Source organism: Nerophis ophidion, linkage group LG03 (assembly GCF_033978795.1).
Source record: "Nerophis ophidion isolate RoL-2023_Sa linkage group LG03, RoL_Noph_v1.0, whole genome shotgun sequence".
Lineage (NCBI taxonomy): Eukaryota > Metazoa > Chordata > Actinopteri > Syngnathiformes > Syngnathidae > Nerophis > Nerophis ophidion.
Genome location: NC_084613.1, coordinates 54725714 through 54747342, shown reverse-complemented (window position 1 = coordinate 54747342; position 21629 = coordinate 54725714). Strand labels below are relative to the sequence as shown.

The 21629-nt window shown below is 39.1% G+C and overlaps 1 protein-coding gene across 1 annotated transcript; it reads right to left on the bottom strand.

The window, feature by feature from the left end:
- Positions 1-214: 214 nt before the first annotated feature.
- On the bottom strand, positions 215-20165 carry bsdc1 (BSD domain containing 1). Its single transcript, XM_061895648.1, has 11 exons — positions 20058-20165; positions 19446-19503; positions 17137-17253; positions 15910-16077; positions 15391-15445; positions 10614-10729; positions 10441-10509; positions 8085-8163; positions 7549-8016; positions 5322-5425; positions 215-1088 (listed from the first exon to the last, which is right to left on the bottom strand). The coding sequence occupies exons 1-11, from the start codon at positions 20069-20071 to the stop codon at positions 1059-1061; spliced, it is 1278 nt and encodes a 425-aa protein (XP_061751632.1). The 5' UTR covers positions 20072-20165; the 3' UTR covers positions 215-1058.
- Positions 20166-21629: the final 1464 nt, after the last annotated feature.

The following is a 21629-nucleotide window of genomic DNA, read 5'->3' as shown; positions in this document are numbered from 1 at the left end:
ATGATATTAGACAGTGTAATGCTACATGGAACATAAAAAGTTTGATTTAAGTGTCAACTTCCAGGGCATCTTTTCAATATGATTGAAGAGACCAAATAGCCCGATAATTATAACGTTCCTTGAATCATGTCCGGTTGTTTCTCTTTTACCACCACCAAAAAAAATAAAAAATGTATATGGAACATTTGATGATTTCATAAAGAGAAACCCAATATGTCATGTAGAGTTTATTGGCAATGTTCATTTGACAAACTTATTGAAAGCAACCTCAAAATAATGTGACAGCTTAGAACTGGTAATTGTACAGAAACCTTGGTGTAATCTGAGACGTACACGGTCGATTAGACATGCCACAGAATCTAAAAACTCTGACGGAACAAAAAATGTTTTCCATAACGTTATTGCAGACATGCAATCCAAAGGTGATAATAATAGTCATTTTGAATAAATATTATATATTTAAATGTATTCTTCTCCGATACATGATAGATCATAGCGTGGGGCTTGTGCCCGTTGCTTTGCCCCGCTGTTCTTCTCCCCCACAAGCCACCCGAGAAACTAAAATGATTTGTGAGAGTAGCTGCTGCTAGTTAAACTACAAAAAAACAACAACTCTGAGGCCTTTTTGCTTGAATAAGTAACAAAGGTGGGCGCAAGTTACCTTAAAAGAATTGCTCTCGCTGCTATAGTATCAGCAGCACTCGTTTGGTACAACTATATTGGACCTTGCAAGAACATACAGTACAGCATATGATAATTTCATAGAGTTCCTCTTGACCACAACTACCATCAGAAGTTACTCCGAAAAATAGCCAGGGCCCATCGCATTTTCTCACTTTGAGGCGTGTCTGCACGAAACCGACAGCCTGGAAGGTCTTATGTGTATTGCCTTTCTCTTCCTGTCACACTTTGCAACAGGTTTGCCGAAACTGGTCCAAACTAGATGGAACATCTCCCTAACTGCAAATGGTGATAAGGTGACTGTGTGGACTCAACATGTTAAGCGTGGTTCTTCGGACGAGAACGAGCTTTGGGTGGCGGGGGATCGTGGTTGGAGCTCATTCCCAGTTCTCCCAGTCTTCTTCCAACTGTTTGAAAAAAAAAAAAAAAAGGGAGGGAGGCTGGTAAACAAGTCCACATATTAACAATGACTGGATTTACCTAAGCAAATACTCCCGTCCAAAGGCAAAACCTAGTAACTCACTTCTAGCTGATTTTGAGAAAACAAAGGAAAACCAATCCATCTTGTTGCTGTCTTACAAAGATCTACAAAGTCATCAAACGTATAGATGTTTTCTTGAGCTTTCATTTTCTTGCCGATTGAGCCATGGATTGAATCTGCTCTCATGAACGTGTGCCCTTTGTCCAGATATTTTATCACAATCTCGGGTGGGCCCCATTCTGCGTTTGCACATTGGGCAAGAGCCGTGTACAGCGTCCAGTTTTTATTTTGACCTCCACAGTTATCTGCCCAAAAGAGTATGCAAGGGGAAGAATCAAGAACAATACATTTAATGAAGGTGCTTGCAACGACCTGGGCCAATCGTCCAAATATCCCCTCGTGCCATAATATCACATAATCAGGTTGACCGTCGGACCCCATTCGCGCAAATGTCTCATTAAAGACAATAAGGCTACTGACAAAGAAGCTCCGACTGGTCCCTTGAGATACTCGGTTTTTCTGTTGTATCTACGCGGTTATGTGGTAGTTGCTAGGTCCTGCCATGCGCGTAACAGCTTACTTACGGAACAAATTACAATATCGTATACATTAATGTAAAGCATATCACCTAGGAACTCCAAAATTATTATCAGCTCAGTTTTGACCAAAATTGAGTTACTGGGTTTTGCCTTTGGATAGGAGAATAGTAAAGAGGTTCTTACTTGGATAATTGCTGCATGGATGTTTATGTTTCAGCGGTAAACCTTAACTGACACGACTAGCTTCTCGTTTGATAAACCATAAGAAATGTTGAGAAAACATGTTGGAGGTATTTATGCATCTGGTGGTTAGGTTCCCTGTGGGTGCTCACATTAGCAATGTCCTGTGGAATGATACAATCTTTGGGGGGGGAGATGTGAGGACTTTTGCTCTTCGAGTGCAACGATGTACAAATTTACAATAGGAAGGACCCGCTGCTTTGAAAAAGGTGTGAAAGAAGTTAACTGTATCAAACCAGCAAGTCATATGGCGAGATTTGCACCATCACCTTCTGACATCATTCCTTCAAAGATTGTCTTTTTCTACATGAAGAGTAGCCATTTGCGACCTGATGATATGCGAGATGGTCATTCACTAGACATGCCAGGCAACAACAACGCTATCAGGATAGGGAGAGAGAAATAGGTAAGAGTCCACACTTAAAATTTAGGGCCTTTTGGATAAAAGGTGTAACGTTTTCAACAAACACATTGCTAAAATGCTTATAATCTGGTTATGAACTCTACAAATCATTATTCATAAAGTGGAAGAACAAGTGTAGTATTTTGGCCAACATTAAGGATGGCTACCGAATTGAGTACTTTTATGGATACCGACTGAATTCTGCCGGTACTACAAAGTATGGATTCACATAAATCATTACAGTACCCTATTTTGAAACATTTGGTGCATGTGACATCATGTCCGGTTGCAGACTTGGCACCGGCTCAAACACTTGGCAGGCAAACAGGCGTGTTCGTAGAGGACTATTGCAATTGTCAATGCCAACTATATTCGATAAATTAATCAACCGACGATGAATGAAAATTAAAGTCTGTAAGTTTTCCAGCGTCGATAAATTGCCATCCGCATGCTTCAAGAGCATTCACACTTTTTGTCAATTTTAGCAGCTTCGCACAGTTGTACCATAGTGGAGTGAAAAGAAGGGGGTGAATTATCTTATCCTTATTAAGTGTCTTTGACCGTTTGTGCAGTGATGTGGGGCCGCTGGCCAGGTAGCATCTCACAGTGCAACTAGTTAGCATGTAGCAGCTAACATGGACAAAATGAACACAAAACCCAAAGTCGATGAAAATTTCAGTATTAAACATGTGTAACAAGATGAGTCTATCAACGCCGAGAAGCCAGTTTGCTAAAAGTGCGCGACTACAACAACGCCTACTTGAATTATAACCACTCGACAGTCCAAAGTCACTTTGCACTCGTTTCGTGTTTGGTGAAGAAGTCATGTGACAGGTCAGTGTTAACAAAACAGTGCAAAATAGTGGGCGCTCACAAACATACATTGCTAAAGACATGCTGCCATTTAGTACTGTAAAAAAATACTCTTATTTTGCAGATGAGCTGTTAATACATCTGTTTAAACTTAAGTGTTTATATTGTTACTTTGCACTTTCGTTTAAAAATGTCCTAACTTGATTGTCAGGTAAGTAATGTACAACTCTACATCTGTTCAATACTGAATTGCAATTTTGTTTGTCACTACTTTATTTAGCTATTTTATTTACTGTAACGATTTGTGTATATCTGAGCCAACCATCCTCTCCTTAAGATACTTTATTAATGGATAATTAATTAATTCTATTATACAAGTAACATTTTGCTAATAAATTATTTGTTTGTTTTATTTAACTTAGATCTTTAAACATTTCCATTTCAATTACAATGTTAAAATACAGGAGAAATACAAGTTTATTGCATTTGAAAGGATATACTGTATTTTTCGAAATTATAAGTCACTCCGGAGTATAAGTCGCACCGGCCGAAAAGTCATAATAAAGAAGGATACAAACATATATACGTCGCACTGGAGTACAAGTCGCATTTTTGGGGGAAATTTATTTGATAAAATCCAACACCAAGAATAGACATTTGAAAGGCAATTTAAAATAAATAAAGAATAGTGAACAACAGGCTGAATAAGTGTACGTTATATGACACATAAATAACCAACTGAGAAGGTGCCTGGTATGTTAACGTAACATATTATGGTAAGAGTCATTCAAATAACTATAACATATAGAACATGCTATACGTTTACCAAACAATCTGTCACTCCTAATCGATAAATCCGATGAAATCTTCTTCCTCGATGTCGCTTCGAAACAACTCTGCCAACTCCAAAGGTATGCGCCGCGTCCTCTTCTGCTGCATATTTCACTACGTCCAGCTTGTAATCTGCAGTACATGATTTCCTTTTCGGTGCCAATTTTGTTCAGCCCTTCTCAGTTTTTATAAGTTACAGCCAATGTTGAAATGATCCATTTTAATAGCTACGGCAGTAGCATATAGCAGTTAGAATCCCATGACCCACAATGCAATTCTGCCATGACCCTCCCCCGCCAAACTCTTATTGGTTGACGTGTGTGTGACGATTGTGATTTGTTCCTCTCTTCTGCAAATGAGATAAATAATATTATTTAATATTTTACGGCAATGTGTTAATAATTTCACACATAAGTCGCTCCAGAGTATATGTCGCACCCCCGGCGAAACTATGAAAAAAACTCTGCGACTTATAATCCGAAAAATACGGTACATGCAATATTATTATGTATTACTATTACATTAATGGTTAATTTGGTCTCATGAAAATAATGGCAATAATATTGTTTATTGGATGCAATAAACTCACTATTAACGTGTCCTGGGGACGCACCTCATTTTTACCATGAAAATCAATGCACTGTGAACATTAAACAACTTGCGTTTAATCACAGTAACTGGCTAAATAAATCATGTTGTTAGCAGACCGGACAAGCGCTGTTTCAACCCCCCGCACATCTACTTGCACAAACGGAATACCCTGTACAAAGAATTGTGACATGCTAATTTAGTTGCTAGCAAAACAACTGCTGATTTCATTTCAACAACTAAAAACACGAACGTCATCGTAAATAAACCTACATTTAGAGGACGGGCTGTGATGAAATAAATAAAACAATTAATTGAATGTCAGCAGATTATTGCAGCTGTATTTTCTGCTCCAACTGCCTCTGCATTTCTTCCTGACTCTAATCAGCCTAGAAAGAGTACCTCAACATGGATACACAAAAGTACCAAAAATGTATACCGTCGTTTGATTGGCTAGTCACCAGCCCAACTTTAACCCAATGTCTGCTGGGAAAGGCTTTATTTAGCCCACTTGTGACCCTAATGGGAGACAAGCCGCATAGAATATAGATGGATGTACAGTAGGGACAGTTTACATTTTGGTCCAAATCTCATGAAATAAGAATGCAGCTATGGCAGAAACAATGTGAAACAATGCTGTAATAAAGCAAAAGGCAGGCCAAAAAAATTTCAGCGTGTGTGACCTTGCTTTTTGGCCAGGCATTCTACACTAATTTTGAAATCGAGATAGAAAGAAAACACAAACCTCTCCAGATGCTTCAATTTTAGAGAGTGCCAGTTGCACTTCCTCTTCTGTCATATCCAAATCGAAGTCTTTCTCCCAGTCCTCGCTCACATCAGTGCTGGAGCCTGGAGGACAAATGACGATCGACGACTTAGTGTCACCTCGACTCAGTATTTAGCATTAGCAGTAAACGTAATCCTTATTAGTCAGGAATATTCTACTGTTGGAGTTTAGTTCTAAACTTGGGAGACAAAAATTGTTGCAGCAAATTCCTAAAAAAACACTAGAGTGCGTCCTGTTGTAGAGAGCAGGGGTTCTTAACCTTTTTGACCTCGGGGAACAACATTTTCACTGCAGAGGGTTCCAAAGACCACTTACATATTAACACCGAATTAGTTTTAGAATGATTTTTTCTGAGTTAGTTTTAATCATACTCAATTACATCCGAACTACTTGCAGTCTAACCAGACAAACCTAATCAAATAATCACAAAGATTAATATCAAGGCTTAGGTCAGGCTGATTACACAAAAACCATTCATCAAATATACTGCAAAAGAAGGGCTCATAAAAACTGATCAAAAATAAATGTACATACATTTACACGGTGCTAAAATAAATACAAAAATGTTAACTAAATTTGATAATAAATAATAATGATGTATGTGTCTATAAATGTTCTCATTCTTACAGGTCGTTGTCATCTCAGAGCATTTAATCGATCGAAACTGTACGCTTTGGTTTGTTTTAAAAGACGTTTCGCCTCCCATCCGAGTAGCCTTCATCAGTTCATGCCAATAGACTTAGATTGGTCGGATGTAGACTAAATCTAGACTAGACTAAACTAAACTTGTGAGCAAGAACTGATGAAGCCTGCTCAGAGGACAGGTGCAATGTCTTCGAGGACAAACCAAAAAGTCCAGTTGCGATCGATTAAATGCCCTGAAATGATATGAATGAATGAATGATCTTTATTGTCATTGTGCATGTACAGGTACAGGTCCAACGAAATTTAGATATATGCTTCCTAAATAAACTGTCAATAAAATTAAAGTGCAAAGGAATATACAGTTTCAGCACTTTAGTCATAATTTTTGCGCTTAAAGAACTTCTCTATGATGTTAGCTCCAGACTTCTTCTATTTGTTTGATATTGGCATTATTGCCTCAAGTGGCGGAAAAGTGTATTGCAGCTAAGTACCACAAGGGCCCATACATCTGAGAAACAGATATATTTTGCGACTCCCTAGGGGGCGCTCGTAGCCCAAAAATGGGCCACGGCCCTATGGTTCTGAAACACTGGTATAGAGCAGTGGTCCCCAACCTTTTTGTATCCGCGGACCGGTCAACGCTTAATAATTTGTCCCGCGGCCCGGGGGTGGGTGTCCTTTTTTTTTGTTTCTTTTCTTCTTTGTCGTGAAAAAGGGACGTTTTTGTCATGAAAAAGGGAGTTTTTTGTGGTTGGTGCACTATTTGTGAGTGTATATTGTGTTTTTTATGTTGATTTAATAAAAAAAAATATATATATATATATATATTTTTTTTTTATAAAAAATTATTTTGCGGCCCAGTGCCAATCGGGCCACGGCCGGTACCCGGTGGTTGGGGACCACTGGTATATAGGACATTGGGCCACTCTAAACACATTGGCAAATCCTTGCAGTGACATTTCAACCTTGCTAGCAAACATAGAAATTTGGGATCCAAACTTGAGATTTACATTCAATGCACCCCTCAAAGTCATCTACTTTTTGGCAGCTACAAACTTTGTTTTGTTGTAGCTTGTTTACTTGAGAGTCAGTCAGTAGTTATTTGTTCAGCTTTTTTAGTTATACTAGTAGTAGTACCATTTTAGAACCTCTATTTTTTGTCATTTGGGCTATTTAACTGTTAAAAAAAACATGTGAGAGACTCACATGTTTGCAGCAGATTATTAAAAACACTAGAGTGCTGTCCTCAAGATGATTTTTCACGAGTTTATTTTTTTGCAGAAGGTCCTTAGGAACAGAAGCGTGTTCCTGTAACTCTGACAAAATAAATAGACCAAAATCAAATACCTCCTGTAGGAGACGCGGGTTCTCTGTAATATACTAAATGAAACTAATAGTGAAACGAGAAGTCTGGACCCCCGGACTTTAGCTTTCTGGAAATGTGGACCCCAGAACATTTTAGTTGAAAATCAAGTATATAAGTGAATGTTAGCACTTCACAGCTAAACAAAAATGAAATATCATTAACAAATAATTGTACCTTTCAAGCCGTTCTTAGAAGACGTTGACTTCCCGCTGTCAGAGTTCAGCTCAAACACCCTCAAGTCTTGAGGACCCTCTTCCTGTGCAGCCTCTACTTTAGGGATCCTTGCCGAACCCCCGTCTACATTCACCTGCGGCAGGGTGCCAGCCTCCACTTGGCCATCAGGAGCCGAGACATTCTGTGCAGGTTTTTGTTTCAGTTGTGTCTTGTCTCCTTCATCGTCCATAGTGACCTCTGACAGATTCTTTGCCAGCTTAGTTACAACGGGCTCCGGTCGCACCTCCAGCTGCGTTGGCAGGCTCACACTGTCGCTGCTAATGGAGGGAGTGGTGTCACGCTCTTCACTGGGAGACGTGATGGGATTCAGGTGTGCGGTTTCCATATAGGCCGGGGTGAAGCTTTTGTCCGATGGGGGGGGGGAATTAAAATGAGATGATGATGATGATGTGGTGCCGAGAAAGTCATCTAACAGAAACAAGTAGTCAAACGTGAAGAAACGAAAAATAAGCCATTTGTATTTGTTGCCAACATACCTTCCTCCTCCCAGCCAAGGGTCTCAGTGTGGGAAGTTTGTTCTGCCCTCTGCTTCAGCGCCAATCGCCGTGCCTCGTCCTAACACAACAAACCCTTTTCTTATATTTGCTTTAACAAATTCACTTACATTACACTGCAAAACCTGACATCTAAGAACAAATAAGATAATTTGTTTTAATATGTTAAATAGAGAGGTATATTGTTTGGTTTTTATTGATACCAAAACTGATATTCCTTATAAATAGACTATTTTTGGTACTAACTGTGATTTGGTGTAAATAAAGATGTTAAAAGATGAATTCTTATTGCCATTTTTGTAAGCACCTGAGCAGGTAACACGAGCAACATCATATTACATCTCTTAGCAGGTAAGTCTTTTCTCAACGCCTGCCTTTTAACCCTTAAGCAAGTCAATTAGGTTTGCGATGCAAGTTGCTAACATCATCGCTTTGTAATGGCCACACAGATCCATCACCGAGTATATAGATGTTTCTATTAGTCACAATTCTACCTAGCTATGAATAAGATTTATGTTTTGCTATCTATAATATATCATATTTATCAATAGAATCAATTAGCATGTATTTAAATTACCAGAAGAGTGGAAAAATTGCTTCTATATTGAAGCTATTATCATATATATCTGATTTAAAGACTTCCCAAGTTTGCAAATAAATAAATATGATTAAAATAGTATCGATCTTACAGAGATTCCTGAGCCATTTTGAGAGATAGTGTGGAAGCCAGTCACATGATCGTGTAACGTTGCGCTAAGAACCAAATATCCCTTCCCCATCAACAACAATGCTTATCAAGCAGACTTTGTGAGAACCAAGATTACTTCTGAAAAAATATGATTTAGGACTATATATTTTTGATCTTGAACGCAAGGAGGATGAGCAATAAGTTTAGAAACCGACATATAGTATAGTTTGTCTGCGCTGGCGGCTCTAATAACAATATCACTGATTTTTGGCAAATTTTCAGATTATGACAAGTAAAGGGAGTATTGTTGGTGCTTTCTGGATGTTTTTGAAGAGAGTATGATGAGCGCAACGGAGGAACTTCAGTCTGTTCACTCAATTGTTTGTTATTTATTTACGATTTCAAATGCATAAAAAGAGCCAAGCATCTAAATGATAAATGGATTGTACTTGTATAGCGCTTTTCTACCTTCAAGGTACTATGTGTTATTGACTTACATCAGGGACAGGCAACAGCGGAGGATTTTAGGATGAATGTGCATGTACAAGTCACAACAAGAAGATAGAGAAAAAGAAGGAACTTAATGACTCCAACTGAATAAAAAATGGCGAACTCGCACAAAACTCTTTGGGTAAACCTCTACCATGTATGGAATTACTAATGTCTCGAAAAGCGGCTTGTTTGGATCGAGTTTAGAAGAAGGCGAGATTGTTTTAGAAATATTGCTGTCATGCCTCCATGGTTTGATTTCAATTTTTTGGCACATACGGGGATCCCAAATACAGGTAAGAACAACTGAGAAAAGTTGGTTTTGATTAATAGGACCCCTTTCAGTGATATGTACACAAAACTTAGAATACATCAAATAAGCAACATTAATTATATTTGTTTTTAAATCGGACTGTGTGGATATTACTGTTCTTCCTGACATATTAATCTATTTGTTAATACCACTTCTCATCTGGTTTGTCACTGATGTAACACGGTTCCAGTTAGTCTTTTTTGAAATGTACAAAGCATTTATTATTTACTTGTTTCTTACTTTTCCTCTCCTCTCTCCTCCTCCGTGTGTCTGTGCTAACTCAGCTAACACATAACATTAAATGAATGGTTCTCTTCTGGCTGGTTGGAACCAAACCTTAGCATTTATGTTGTATTTTACAACCGTCTGTATTATTTATTTTAAATACGTAAATAATGGATATTTGGACATCCGTCCATCGATTCAGAATCAAGTTCTATTGTGATGCATCGAAGAATCTATACATTTTTCCAACCTCTACTCCTCACTTATCTTCACATAGCATTCATTCCATGCCGCCTTTAAGGTAACAATCCAATGTCAAGAAAAAGAGCGTGTGCAAGAAGAATGTATACATTATCTGAACAACTTCAAAACCCTAAGCCCATTTAGATTTCATTTCACAATTTTTTTTTAGATAGTTTCTGTAAAAAAAAAAAAATGTGTGTCTGCTTTTAAATTTAAAATTGACATATACAAAGGTTCTGTAAAAAAATTATTTGTGTCTGCTTTTAAATTTAAAATTGACATTTACAAACTAGGCAGCAAATGGCAACAATTGTTGAAAAATAAATTGCCATGCCGGGTTACTAGACCACAAGAGTTGCTCAGGTTAGTTCTAAGTTTACCTGATCCAGCTGGAAGACTTTGTAGAAGTATCTGTGCCAGAACTCTGAATGGGCCACTGCTGCCGGTACCTTTATAAAAAAAAATCCCACAATATACACAGCTCTACAGATTGTTGGATCTTTTAGTTAAAAAACTAACTGCAGTAAAAGCAGCATCACAATAGTAAGCATACCATTTTGGTGTAAAGCGCTCGTATTGATGGACTGCTGATCAAAAGCTCTGAGATATCTCCTTTCTTTTCTTCCATACTGAAGGTGGACAGCCAGTTGTCAAACAGCTCTGGGGGGCCTGGGGAGAATACACAAAATCAGGTTGAACTGACAAACTTTGCAATCGGTGTTAATATATGTATCTATCACCACACAAAGTACCTTAAAACTAAACATCAACATATCTTATGATAAAGATGTGGTATTGCTATTAACAATAACGAGGGACTCAGCACAAAAATGCGAAAAGACAAGTTAAAAAGTTTATCTTTCTTCATAAGAGTATTGAGTCTCTTGGAGAAATGTATGCAATATGCACACAAAAGTACTTTAACAGATCTCATGGCAACAAAACTTGTTACAATCAATGTAACCATGATTAAAGATGCTCAAGTGAGCTAAATTCACTTTGTGATAATGTTCTAACAGTAATGTGTCCCTAGAGCCTGTTAAAGCCCATCAAAAGTGAGAAAATGTTTTAATCTCCCCCACTAGCTTGCTCCAAATTTAGGAAAAGAGGCACTCAATGGAGCTACAGTCACAAAAAATTGCATGTTTCCAGTAGAGCTTTATAAAAACACTTGTAAAATGTCCAGATACCAGCATCAAGGTTAGATTTGGGCAACATATATTGAATACACCATTGTAGGCAATATTTTCTCTAATTTTTCATGTGCTTGAACAGACGCAAAAACTCCCTGAGCATTCAGTGGAGCACATCTGAGCAACTTCAGACGTTCACACTGTGGCTATACCAGCATCAAACCTGTCCCAAACCTGACTTAATAACAAGTCATATATCTAATTCCATCCATCCATCCATCCATTTTCTACCGCTTGTCCCTTTTGGGGAGACGGGGGGGTGCAGGAGCCAATCTCAGCTGCTGCATACGGGCAGTAGCGGCATACACCCTGGACAAGTCGCCACCTCATCGCAGGGCCAACACAGATAGGCAACATTCACACTCACATTCACACACTAGAGCCATTTATTGTTGCCAATCAACCTATTCCCAGGTGCATATCTTTGGATGTTTTATAAATGTTTTATTATAATAATCAAATCAGAGCAGTCATTTTCATGAGATATAATTTTTCAAAATAAGATATTTGGCCCACTTACAATGAAAATCTAAAAAGGCTGTGTACTAGTATTTTATGCCTGGATGGGGTTTCTATCCATCCATCCATCCATTTTCTACCGCTTATTCCCTTTCGTGGTCGCGGGGGGCGCGGGCGCCTATCTCAGCTACAATCAGGCGGAAGGCTGGTTACACCCTGGACAAGTCGCCACCTCATCGCAGGGCCAACACAGATAGACAGACAACACTCACACTCACATTCACACACTAGGGCCAATTTAGTGTTGCCAATCAACCTATCCCCAGGTGCATGTCTTTGGAGGTGGGAGGAAGCCGGAGTACCCGGAGGGAACCCACGCATTCACGGGGAGAACATGCAAACTCCACACAGAAAGATCCCGAGCCTGGATTTGAACCCAGGACTGCAGGACCTTCGTATTGTGAGGCAGACGCACTAACCCCTCTGCCATTGTGGGGTTTCTACTTAGGAAATTAATTTGTACCCCTTTCAGAGTTCACATTTAGTTCCCCTTAAACAATTTCATGTTGCACAATGAGATGTAAGCATGGGATTAAGTGTACATTCCTGTAACTTTCGGTCTGTAAAATATATATTTTTAATAGCATTTATGTAATCTAGTAACAGCATTTCATGAATATCCATAAATTAACATTCTTAATAAATGACAGTAGCATAAGAACACAGTTGATTGAGGAGTAATAGTTTACCAACCTGGCATTTACACTTTATGTGGTGTTGGGGGTTGTTCGACTTTTTGTGTGGCCATAAACGCATCAGTGGCTAAGTGTTATGAGTGTTTTTTTATTGGTGGAAGTTAAAGTTAAAGTACCAACTGGGGTGGTATACTATAGCTCGGTTGGTAGAGCAGCCGTGCCAGCAACTTGAGGGTTGCAGGTTCGATACCCGCTTCAGCCATCCTAGTCACTGCCATTGTGTCCTAGGGCAAGACACTTTACCCACCTGCTCTCAGTGCCACCCACACTGGTTTAAATGTAAAAATTAGATATTGGGTTTCACTATGTATAGCGCTTTGAGTCACTAGAGAAAAAGCGCTATATAAATATAATTCACTTCACAATGATTGTCACACACACACTAGATGTGGCGAAATTATTCTCTGCATTTGACCCATCACCCTCGATCACCCCCTTGGAGGTGAGGGGAGCAGTGAGCAGCAGCGGTGCCGCACCCGGGAATCATTTTTGGTGATTTAACCCCCAATTCCAACCCTTATTGCTGAGTACCAAGCAGGGAGGTAAAGGGTCCCATTTTTATAGTCTTTGGTATGACTCAGCCGGGATTTGAACTTACGACCTACCGATCTCAGGGCGGACACTCTGCCCACTAGGCCACTGAGTAGGTGAAGTAAGAGAGAAAGAGCGAGCGGCTGCTGTTGATGTGACAGAAGACAAAGAGTTGGTTTTGGGCGGTTTGTGAAGGAGAAAATAACCAGTTTTAGTAGATATATTTTTTTTTACAAATGTTTTTGGTGTGGTTACAGCCGAATATAAACAAGTTTGCTCAATTACGTGATCGATGGATATCCTGTTATTTTGAAAGGGACGTAACAATAATTGAAAAGTGTTTCCAAACATTGTTTTGTATGTTAGGGCTGCTAGTGGTCACCCGTCACTCACAGAGCTGCATTGCAAAATCTGACAAAACAAATAATGATATGTTTATTTTGTTTAGAGTTTGGATTGGCTTTTATTTTGTGCGTGACATAGATTTGCTGTGCGCAGAGGTTGGCGATTACGGCACCTCTGAGTTGTAACAAAAAAGTTAAACTAATTTATAAGATGGGACCTTTAAGGACTAAAAGTATTTTTCAGGCAATGATGTCTCATAACGACCAGAAGGAGGTATCCTTGTTGGATTTTGTGATGCCTCCCAGCGTGCAGTCACTGATGATGAGGGAGATTAAAGGTTGATTGTCCATAAATATATTGTATGACCAGTCTTTAATCGTCTCAGTCTAAAGTACTTCCAAGATAATGAAAAGTAAAGTAAATAAACACTATTTGATTTTAGTATGGACTTGGGAGTCATGTTATTGTGTTTACATAATAAAATGCTAAAAACAATAGGTGGGGTTTATAGCCCTTTAAAGAGAAACTGCACTTTTTTGGGATTGCTGCCTACCGTTCACAACCATTGTGGGCGACAAGAAGACATGTTTTTTAATTTATTTTAAAGATGATAAAAAATGCTTGCAAGATGCGGCTAATGGGAGTCACCGTTGTAGCCTTCATAGCCCTCTGAAACAACTTCAAAACCCTCTAGCAACGTTTTATATAGACGCTGCAAGTATATCTTTAATGTAGTAACAGACACATTAATAACAATATATAATATGTACAATATTTACCATATTTTGGTCATTTTAAGCAACACTAAAACTTCTTTCTTCAGCGCCTTTATTTCTGTTTCCATAGCAGTGCACTTCCGACTTCCGGAAACAAACATGAGTGTGATGTAATCATGGTAGACTTTGTAATAGACAACGAAGATGACCATTTTTTGACAAATGAGGATTTACAACCTTATCTTTTTTTAAGCTGAATATACGGAGGATTAACTGCTGCTTATAGAAGCGAGCACAAACAGAGGGTGAAACATTGGAGCAGACGAAAGCCGAGAGAGTGAGGTTGACGTGGCTTGGTCACGCTGCAAATGTGGAACTTGGAGCCAAGCTAAGCCAAATTAATGGTATGCTTATGCAAATCAACTGTAAACGTCCCCGACCAAATGGACCAAACAGACAACTGTCCATCGAGTAAGTCACTATGATATTATTCATGATACATGCAGCACATCAACGTACAGTACCGTACATAGGCTGTCGAGTTAGCTAAGTACAAACAAAAAATTAAATGTGAGCTAATACTTTTCAGGTACTGTAATATAATTCTTCATGTTTTACGGTCAGTACATACTGTTGTCCTATCGCTTGTGCATTACAAACTCAAAAGCCCTTCAGTTGTTGATGCAGTTTCTAGCTTACGGCTTACAGCTGATGCCGTAGCATGGCAATGTTTTTCTACACTAGCAAAATAGTTCCACAGTGTTTGCTCTTACAATATCAATGTTGCTACAGCTTAGTGACTATACAGTTTACGGAATGTAATTAAAGTATTGTCGGCGGTTTTTGGATGCATTTTCAAAGTGATTTGGAGGCAAAAAATGCATTGCTCCCATTAGCTATATTGCTAGCCACGGAGTAGGAGACGATTATCACAAGTTAGTATGCAGAAAAAAAGACGTTTGTCTTGTCTTTCATAAGGATTGTGAATGAATGATAAAGTGCAGTTACCCTTTAAGTGCATTTTGTAGCCATCTGCTGTGATGTGTATGTTTCTAAAGTATGTAGCGTAGTGTTTGATGGTTTGAGGTTGGTTTCTTTCTGTGTAAGTTTTTCTATACCAAACCTATCCAAAAATGTCATTGTCACACTGGAACAGAAAAGAGCCTTCTTGTCCCAACAAGGTTGGAGGTATACAATTGTCCAATTGGTCCTAAAAAGATGATCTTTAAAGATTCAGGATAAATAGGGGTATTAGTTCTGCTTGTGATTAATAATTGTCTAGATACTTTTGTCAATACGGTACCTAAAAAACAAACAACATGTCGACTTACCATCAGGCTCGTTGCAGTATGTGGCGGGGTCAGCCTGCAGACTGTAGAGACGTGCCTGTAAGGACAACAAAGGCTTAACTTTGTATTTGAATGTGCGGTTGCTTATTTGAGCGTCATTTTTGCCCCACAATAAAGCAAAACACGACTCTGCCAGAGGAAAGATGGTCTTTTTTACACGTTTCCTGGTTATCGTACCCCGGTCGACTTGAGAGGCCCCCACACAAACTCATGCAAATGACGCATGTGCAACTACGCCCGAGCCTAGACTGACAAACAAACAAACAAGTGACAAGACACAGTAAGGTGTTTGTGTGTGTGCTTAGATGTGTTTGTAAAAGAGTTTGTGTCAAATTGTCTGCTGTGATTAATTGTCTGTTTGCAATTAATCATGCATAAACTACAAACACAATGCGATTCAATATTTTTAGCGTTTGATAGCCCTAATAAAAACACAACTAGACGTGAGAATGTACACACCAGTTCGATATAGAAGAAAGTCCAGGTCAGATCGATGCCTACCTTTGAACTATCATAGATTTCTGTCGTTCCTGCTGGTGTTGCCACCAATGTGATAACATCGCAGTCGATGGTTTTATCAGGAGGTGGAGCGAGTGTGTCTGTTATGACTCCTAGGAAACTAGAGAGGCTCTTCTTCATCTTTTCTGTGGTCTCTGATGAGCCTTCAACCTGGAAAGGAAAATTTTGTGAACTATGCATTTGTCGAAGTCCAAGCGCTATCTTCTTCAAAATGTTACCGGTACCTTAACCGCCAGAGGATCGAATTTAGATAATGAACCAACATGTAATGATGTGGGACAGCATTAGAAAATTATTGTATTTTATTATCTCCTCCAAGGCTGCTCAATGTGTTTGTGCTTAGTTGACACATTTGCATAGTGTGGGAAAAATGCTATGGTATGCAGTAGGGGTGTAACGATAAACTAACTGTATTAACAATAACCCCGGTAAAACTCCTGGCGGATGCCTTTTCATATTAAAATTTTCAAAAAACAGTGATGATGACTACACTTTCATAAAGTCACGGACTGACCAATCTAAACTTACATCAACACATTGGTGTCTGAACATCTAAGGTATTCTATTTTGCACATTGAACCTACAGGCTGTATTCGCTTAGAAGAGGAATATGAAGCGAATACATTTTTACGATGTGTTCAAGGACCACTGAACAGAGTATGATGCTAAAACGCCAGCCAGAAATAATACATGATAGTAAAAATAATAATAATAAGCTTTATTGGTTACGCTGCTATGGACTTTTTTCATTTAAATACATCTCTAAAATATAAACCAATATTTAAAAGCTAAGCCATTAAAACCGATAAAATCAGAATCAGAATCACTTTATTAATACAAAGACTGAAACATTACCAGTAAAGCATGATCAATATAAAACATAAAAAATAGTGGATTTTCTAACAATGAGTATATTTAGTTTAGTTATTTAAGAAAAATAGCTTGGTCAAAAGATTTCAGAGTGTGTATTAATACCTGTTGATCACATTCAACAATATTTCGATAATAATGATAACCGTGATCATTTTGGTCACAATAACTGTGTATGAAACTTTTATGTTGTTACATCTTATTTTAGAGTTATTGACAAGCAAAATAGTTTCTCAGTTGAGTTAAGTTTTCAGCCTTTCCACCTGACAACAGCCCTTCCCCTTCAATTCTAGCCAATTCTGCAACGACCATAGGACAGTGACAAAAGTGACAACTTACCGCAAGTTTGTTTTTGACAGCAGTGGCTGTGGCCACAATTGAACAAGCAGTGTCATGCTGCATCACAGTGGAGAACTCAGTCAAGTCTCGTTTTATAAAATCTAAGGCCTCGGATGACTGTAAAGAAAAGTTCATGATTACACTGCTGTCACATAGGACCAAATTTGCAATAAGGCTGTAAATTGCTGGTTGACAAAGTAGCAGTGTTTAAAACAAATAGAGACACCAAATTGTCGTTTGGGTGTGATCCTAGGGCTGGGCTAATAAAATGATATCAATATACAGTTGCAAGAAACAGTATGTTAACCCTTTGGGATTACCTGGATTTCTGCATAATTTACTCATAAAATGTGTTTTGAGCTTCATCAAAGCCACAACAATAGACAAACAGTCTGTTTATACTGATACCGCACAAAAAATGATAGGTTTTCATCTTTTATTGAACACAACATGTAAACATTCCCACTGCAGAGTGGAAAAAGTATGTGAACCCCTAGGCCAGGGGTCGGGAACCTTTTTGGCTGAGAGAGCCATGAAAGCCAAATATTTCAAAATGTATTTCCGTGAGAGCCATATAATATATTTCAACACTGAATACAACTAAATGCGTGCATTTTTAAGTAAGACCAACATTTTTAGGGTGTAATAAGTTGGGGCGGTATAGCTCGGTTGGTAGAACGGCCGTGCCAGTAACTTGGGGGTTGCAGGTTCGATCCCCACTTCCGCCATCCTAGTCCCTGCCGTTGTGTCCTTGGGCAAGACGTTTTACCCACTTGCTCCCAGTGCCACCCACACTGGTTTAAATGTAAAAATTAGATATTGGGTTTCACTATGTAAAGCGCTTTGAGTCACTACAGAAAAAGCGCTATATACTTCACTTCTTATTCTTTTTAATAACATTGTTATTCTAAAGCTAACCAATAATAAATATAATACTTCTTACCATTAATGCAACTTCTTGAACAGGTGCGATAGAAAATGAATGGTTGGATTAAAATGCATAAGAATGTTTTATAATTTGAACATTATTTTTAACACTGTGATTGCCAGCAGAATTATTCATTACTTAACGTGTTAAGCAATGTCAGCTAAGATTTAGCTGAGAGCCAGATGTAGTCATCAAAAGAGCCACAGGTTCCCTACCCCTGCCCTAGGCTAATGACTTCTCCCAAGAGCTGATTGGCGCCAGGACTCAGACAACATGGCGTCTCATCAATGTGACGCGATCATGTGTTGGTTAAAGCTGCCCTACCCTAAAAAAACACACACCTGTGATAAGTATGTTGTTCTCAAGAAGCATTGCCTGATGTGAACCATGCCTCGTAGAAAACAGCTCACAAAAGATCTACAACCAAGAATCATTAACTTGCATAAAGCTGGAAAGGGTTACGATAGTATCTCTAAAAGCCATGATGTTCACGTGTCCCCGGTAAAACACGACTGTCTACAAATGGAGAAAGTTCAGCACTGTTGCTAATCTCCCTAGGCGTGGTCGACCTGTCCGCCAACTAAAGCGCAACATAGGATGGGTAATGCAACAGGACAACGACCCCAAGCACAGAAGAAAATCAACAACAGAATGGCTTCAACAGAAGAAAATACGCCTTCTGGAGTGGACCGGTTAGAGTCCTGACGTCAACCTGATTGAGATGCTGTGGCATGACCTCAACAGAGCGATTCACACCAGACATCCCAAGAATTTTGCTGCACTGAAACAGCTTTGTGAAGAGGAATGGTCCAAAACGCCTCCTAACCATTGTGCAGGTCTGATCTGCAACTACAGTAGACGTTTGGTTGACGTTATTGCTGCAAAAGGAGGATCAACCAGTTATTAAATCCAAGGGTTCACATACTTTTGTCCACCTGCACTGTGAATGTTTACATGTTATGTTCAATAAAAAGAGATGAAAATCTCTATTATTTGTGCGGTATTAATTTAAGCAGATTGTCTGCCTGCGATGAAATGGCGACTTGTCCAGGGTGTACACCCCTTCCGCCTGATTGTAGCTGAGATAGGCGCCAGCGCCCCCCGCGACCCCAAAAGGGAATAAGCGTTAGAGGATGGATGGATGGATGGATGTCTGTCTATTGTTGTGACTTTGATGACCAGCAGAATACATTTTATCACCAATTTATGCAGAAATCCAAGTAATCCAGATGAGGTGGCGACTTGTCCAAGTGCAGCTGGAATAGGATACAACAAGCCCCCCAACCCGCGAACCCGAGAGGGACAAGTGGTACAAAATGGATGGATGGATATATATTCAACCAAGCAATCACTATTCTGCATAATAGTATGAATGCGTTACCTTTTCTTTGACAGCCTGGAAGCTTTGCTGAAGCCAGCCTGCTCCCCACCAGCCTTCTCTGTCATCACACGCACAAAGAACAGACATGAACTAATTCAAACAAGCACAGCGACTGATTAACATTTAACTAAAACCCACAATGTCAACAACAAACTCATCATACGACTTGAGGCAACATTTCTGGAATACAATGACTTCGGACTTCTATTATTTGGCTAACATTTAAATGGCAGTTTATTTTAAGTACTACGCATTCCATACGCTTCGATGTTATCAATTACTAGAATTTGCCATGATAGAGTATAATTATACTGCTTGAATAGTCATGCAAGCCAGTAACATAAAATAACGTTAATGTTAATTGCTCAAAATGTTGAGAATAATGTTTTTAAAGATCAAACGCATCCAAGCTAAGCTAACGCTAGCAAGGCTATATTTTGTAAACAAATGGACTTCCTGAAACGATTCCGGCCACTGTGCAGCACGGTTGTTCGAATATTATAGTTCAAAGAAACAATAAAAGAAACACAGCTACACAAATATACATACATATCCACAGTAATTAGCAAAGTGAACTTTAAAAGTAAAACTAATGGGCGAGTTGATGCTCACCCTGCTTCAGCCATCTTCAGATGATGACATCATCAGTGTTTACTGAACTATAACCCCAGTCACGTTGGAAAAGCACAAACGTTGCAAAACGTGGAAACATGTGACCAGACAGCATCATACATTTATATAATGTAAAATATAAAACGGCATAATCAAATTACACTTTTATTTGATGTATCCATTTGTTTTTATTTGAATTTCCGTACTCGTCATATTACGTTTTACTACGGAAGCCGTAAACACCCATAATAGGTAGCAACGCCAAAGACGTGCTATATTTGCAGTGGCAGACGCGGGAGTTGATATGAGTTAGTATGACTATTACGGCGACTAAAAACACAAAAACATTTATTTGGTGTAAGGAATAAGCGAACCCAAATGTGCACGCTATTAATAAACCTAAGTTGTTTCTTACTGCTGCGACATTGCTTCTACAGTGCTGTACATAACGGTTAACCATCAGGTAAATAAAAATAAAATAACTTTAATAGGTTATCGCGTGGACTTTGTAAATGTTTAGTTCATATTGTTAAAGTCAAATTCAAGCCATTTTAACAATTTTCAAGAAGATCAATGCATATTTAGTTTTTGTGATGATATGCATGCCTATATGTTTAGCTGCACCTGCACTTTAATAAAAAAAAGAATTTAAAGATGACTGAATGTTATGAGAAAGCTTAGGTACATTTGTATGAAAGGCCTACTGAAATGAGATATTCTTATTTAAACGGGGATAGCAGGTCCATTCTATGTGTCATACTTGATCATTTCGCGATATTGCCATATTTTTGCTGAAAGGATTTAGTAAAGAACATCGACGATAAAGTTTGCAACTTTTGGTCGCTAATAGAAAAGCTCTGCCTTTATTTACCGCAGTGTTTCTCAAAGTGTGGGGCGGGCCCCACTGGTGGGGAATAGAGACATGACAGGTGGAGCGCGAGGAATGGGAGGAAATTTCACTTTAATTTTGTATTTTAATTTTTTTTATTATATTCTTAGATTTTTTTTTACAACCCTATTTTCTATATTTTCAAAGCCTGTACGTTTGAGTTCAACCCAGTGGACGAGAGGGTAGCTTCCCTTCGCCTTCGGGTGGGGGGACGGGTCCTGACTGTTGTTTGTGCTTACGCACCAAACAGCAGTTCAGAATACCCACCCTTTTTGGGTACACTCGAGGGAGTACTGGAAAGTGCTCCTCCGGGTGATTCCCTTGTCCTACTGGGAGACTTCAACGCTCATGTTGGCAACGACAGTGAAACCTGGAGAGAAGTGATTGGGAAGAATGGTCGCCCGGATCTAAACCCGAGTGGTGTTTTGTTATTGGACTTTTGTGCTCGTCACAGTTTGTCGATAACAAACACCATGTTCAAACATAAGGGTGTCCATATGTGCACTTGGCACCAGGACACCCTAGGCCGCAGTTCCATGATCGACTTTGTAGTTGTGTCATCGGATTTGCGGCCTTATGTTTTGGACACTCGGGTGAAGAGAGGGGCGGAGCTTTCTACCGATCACCACCTGGTGGTGAGTTGGCTGCGATGGTGGGGGAGGATGCCGGACCGACCTGGCAGG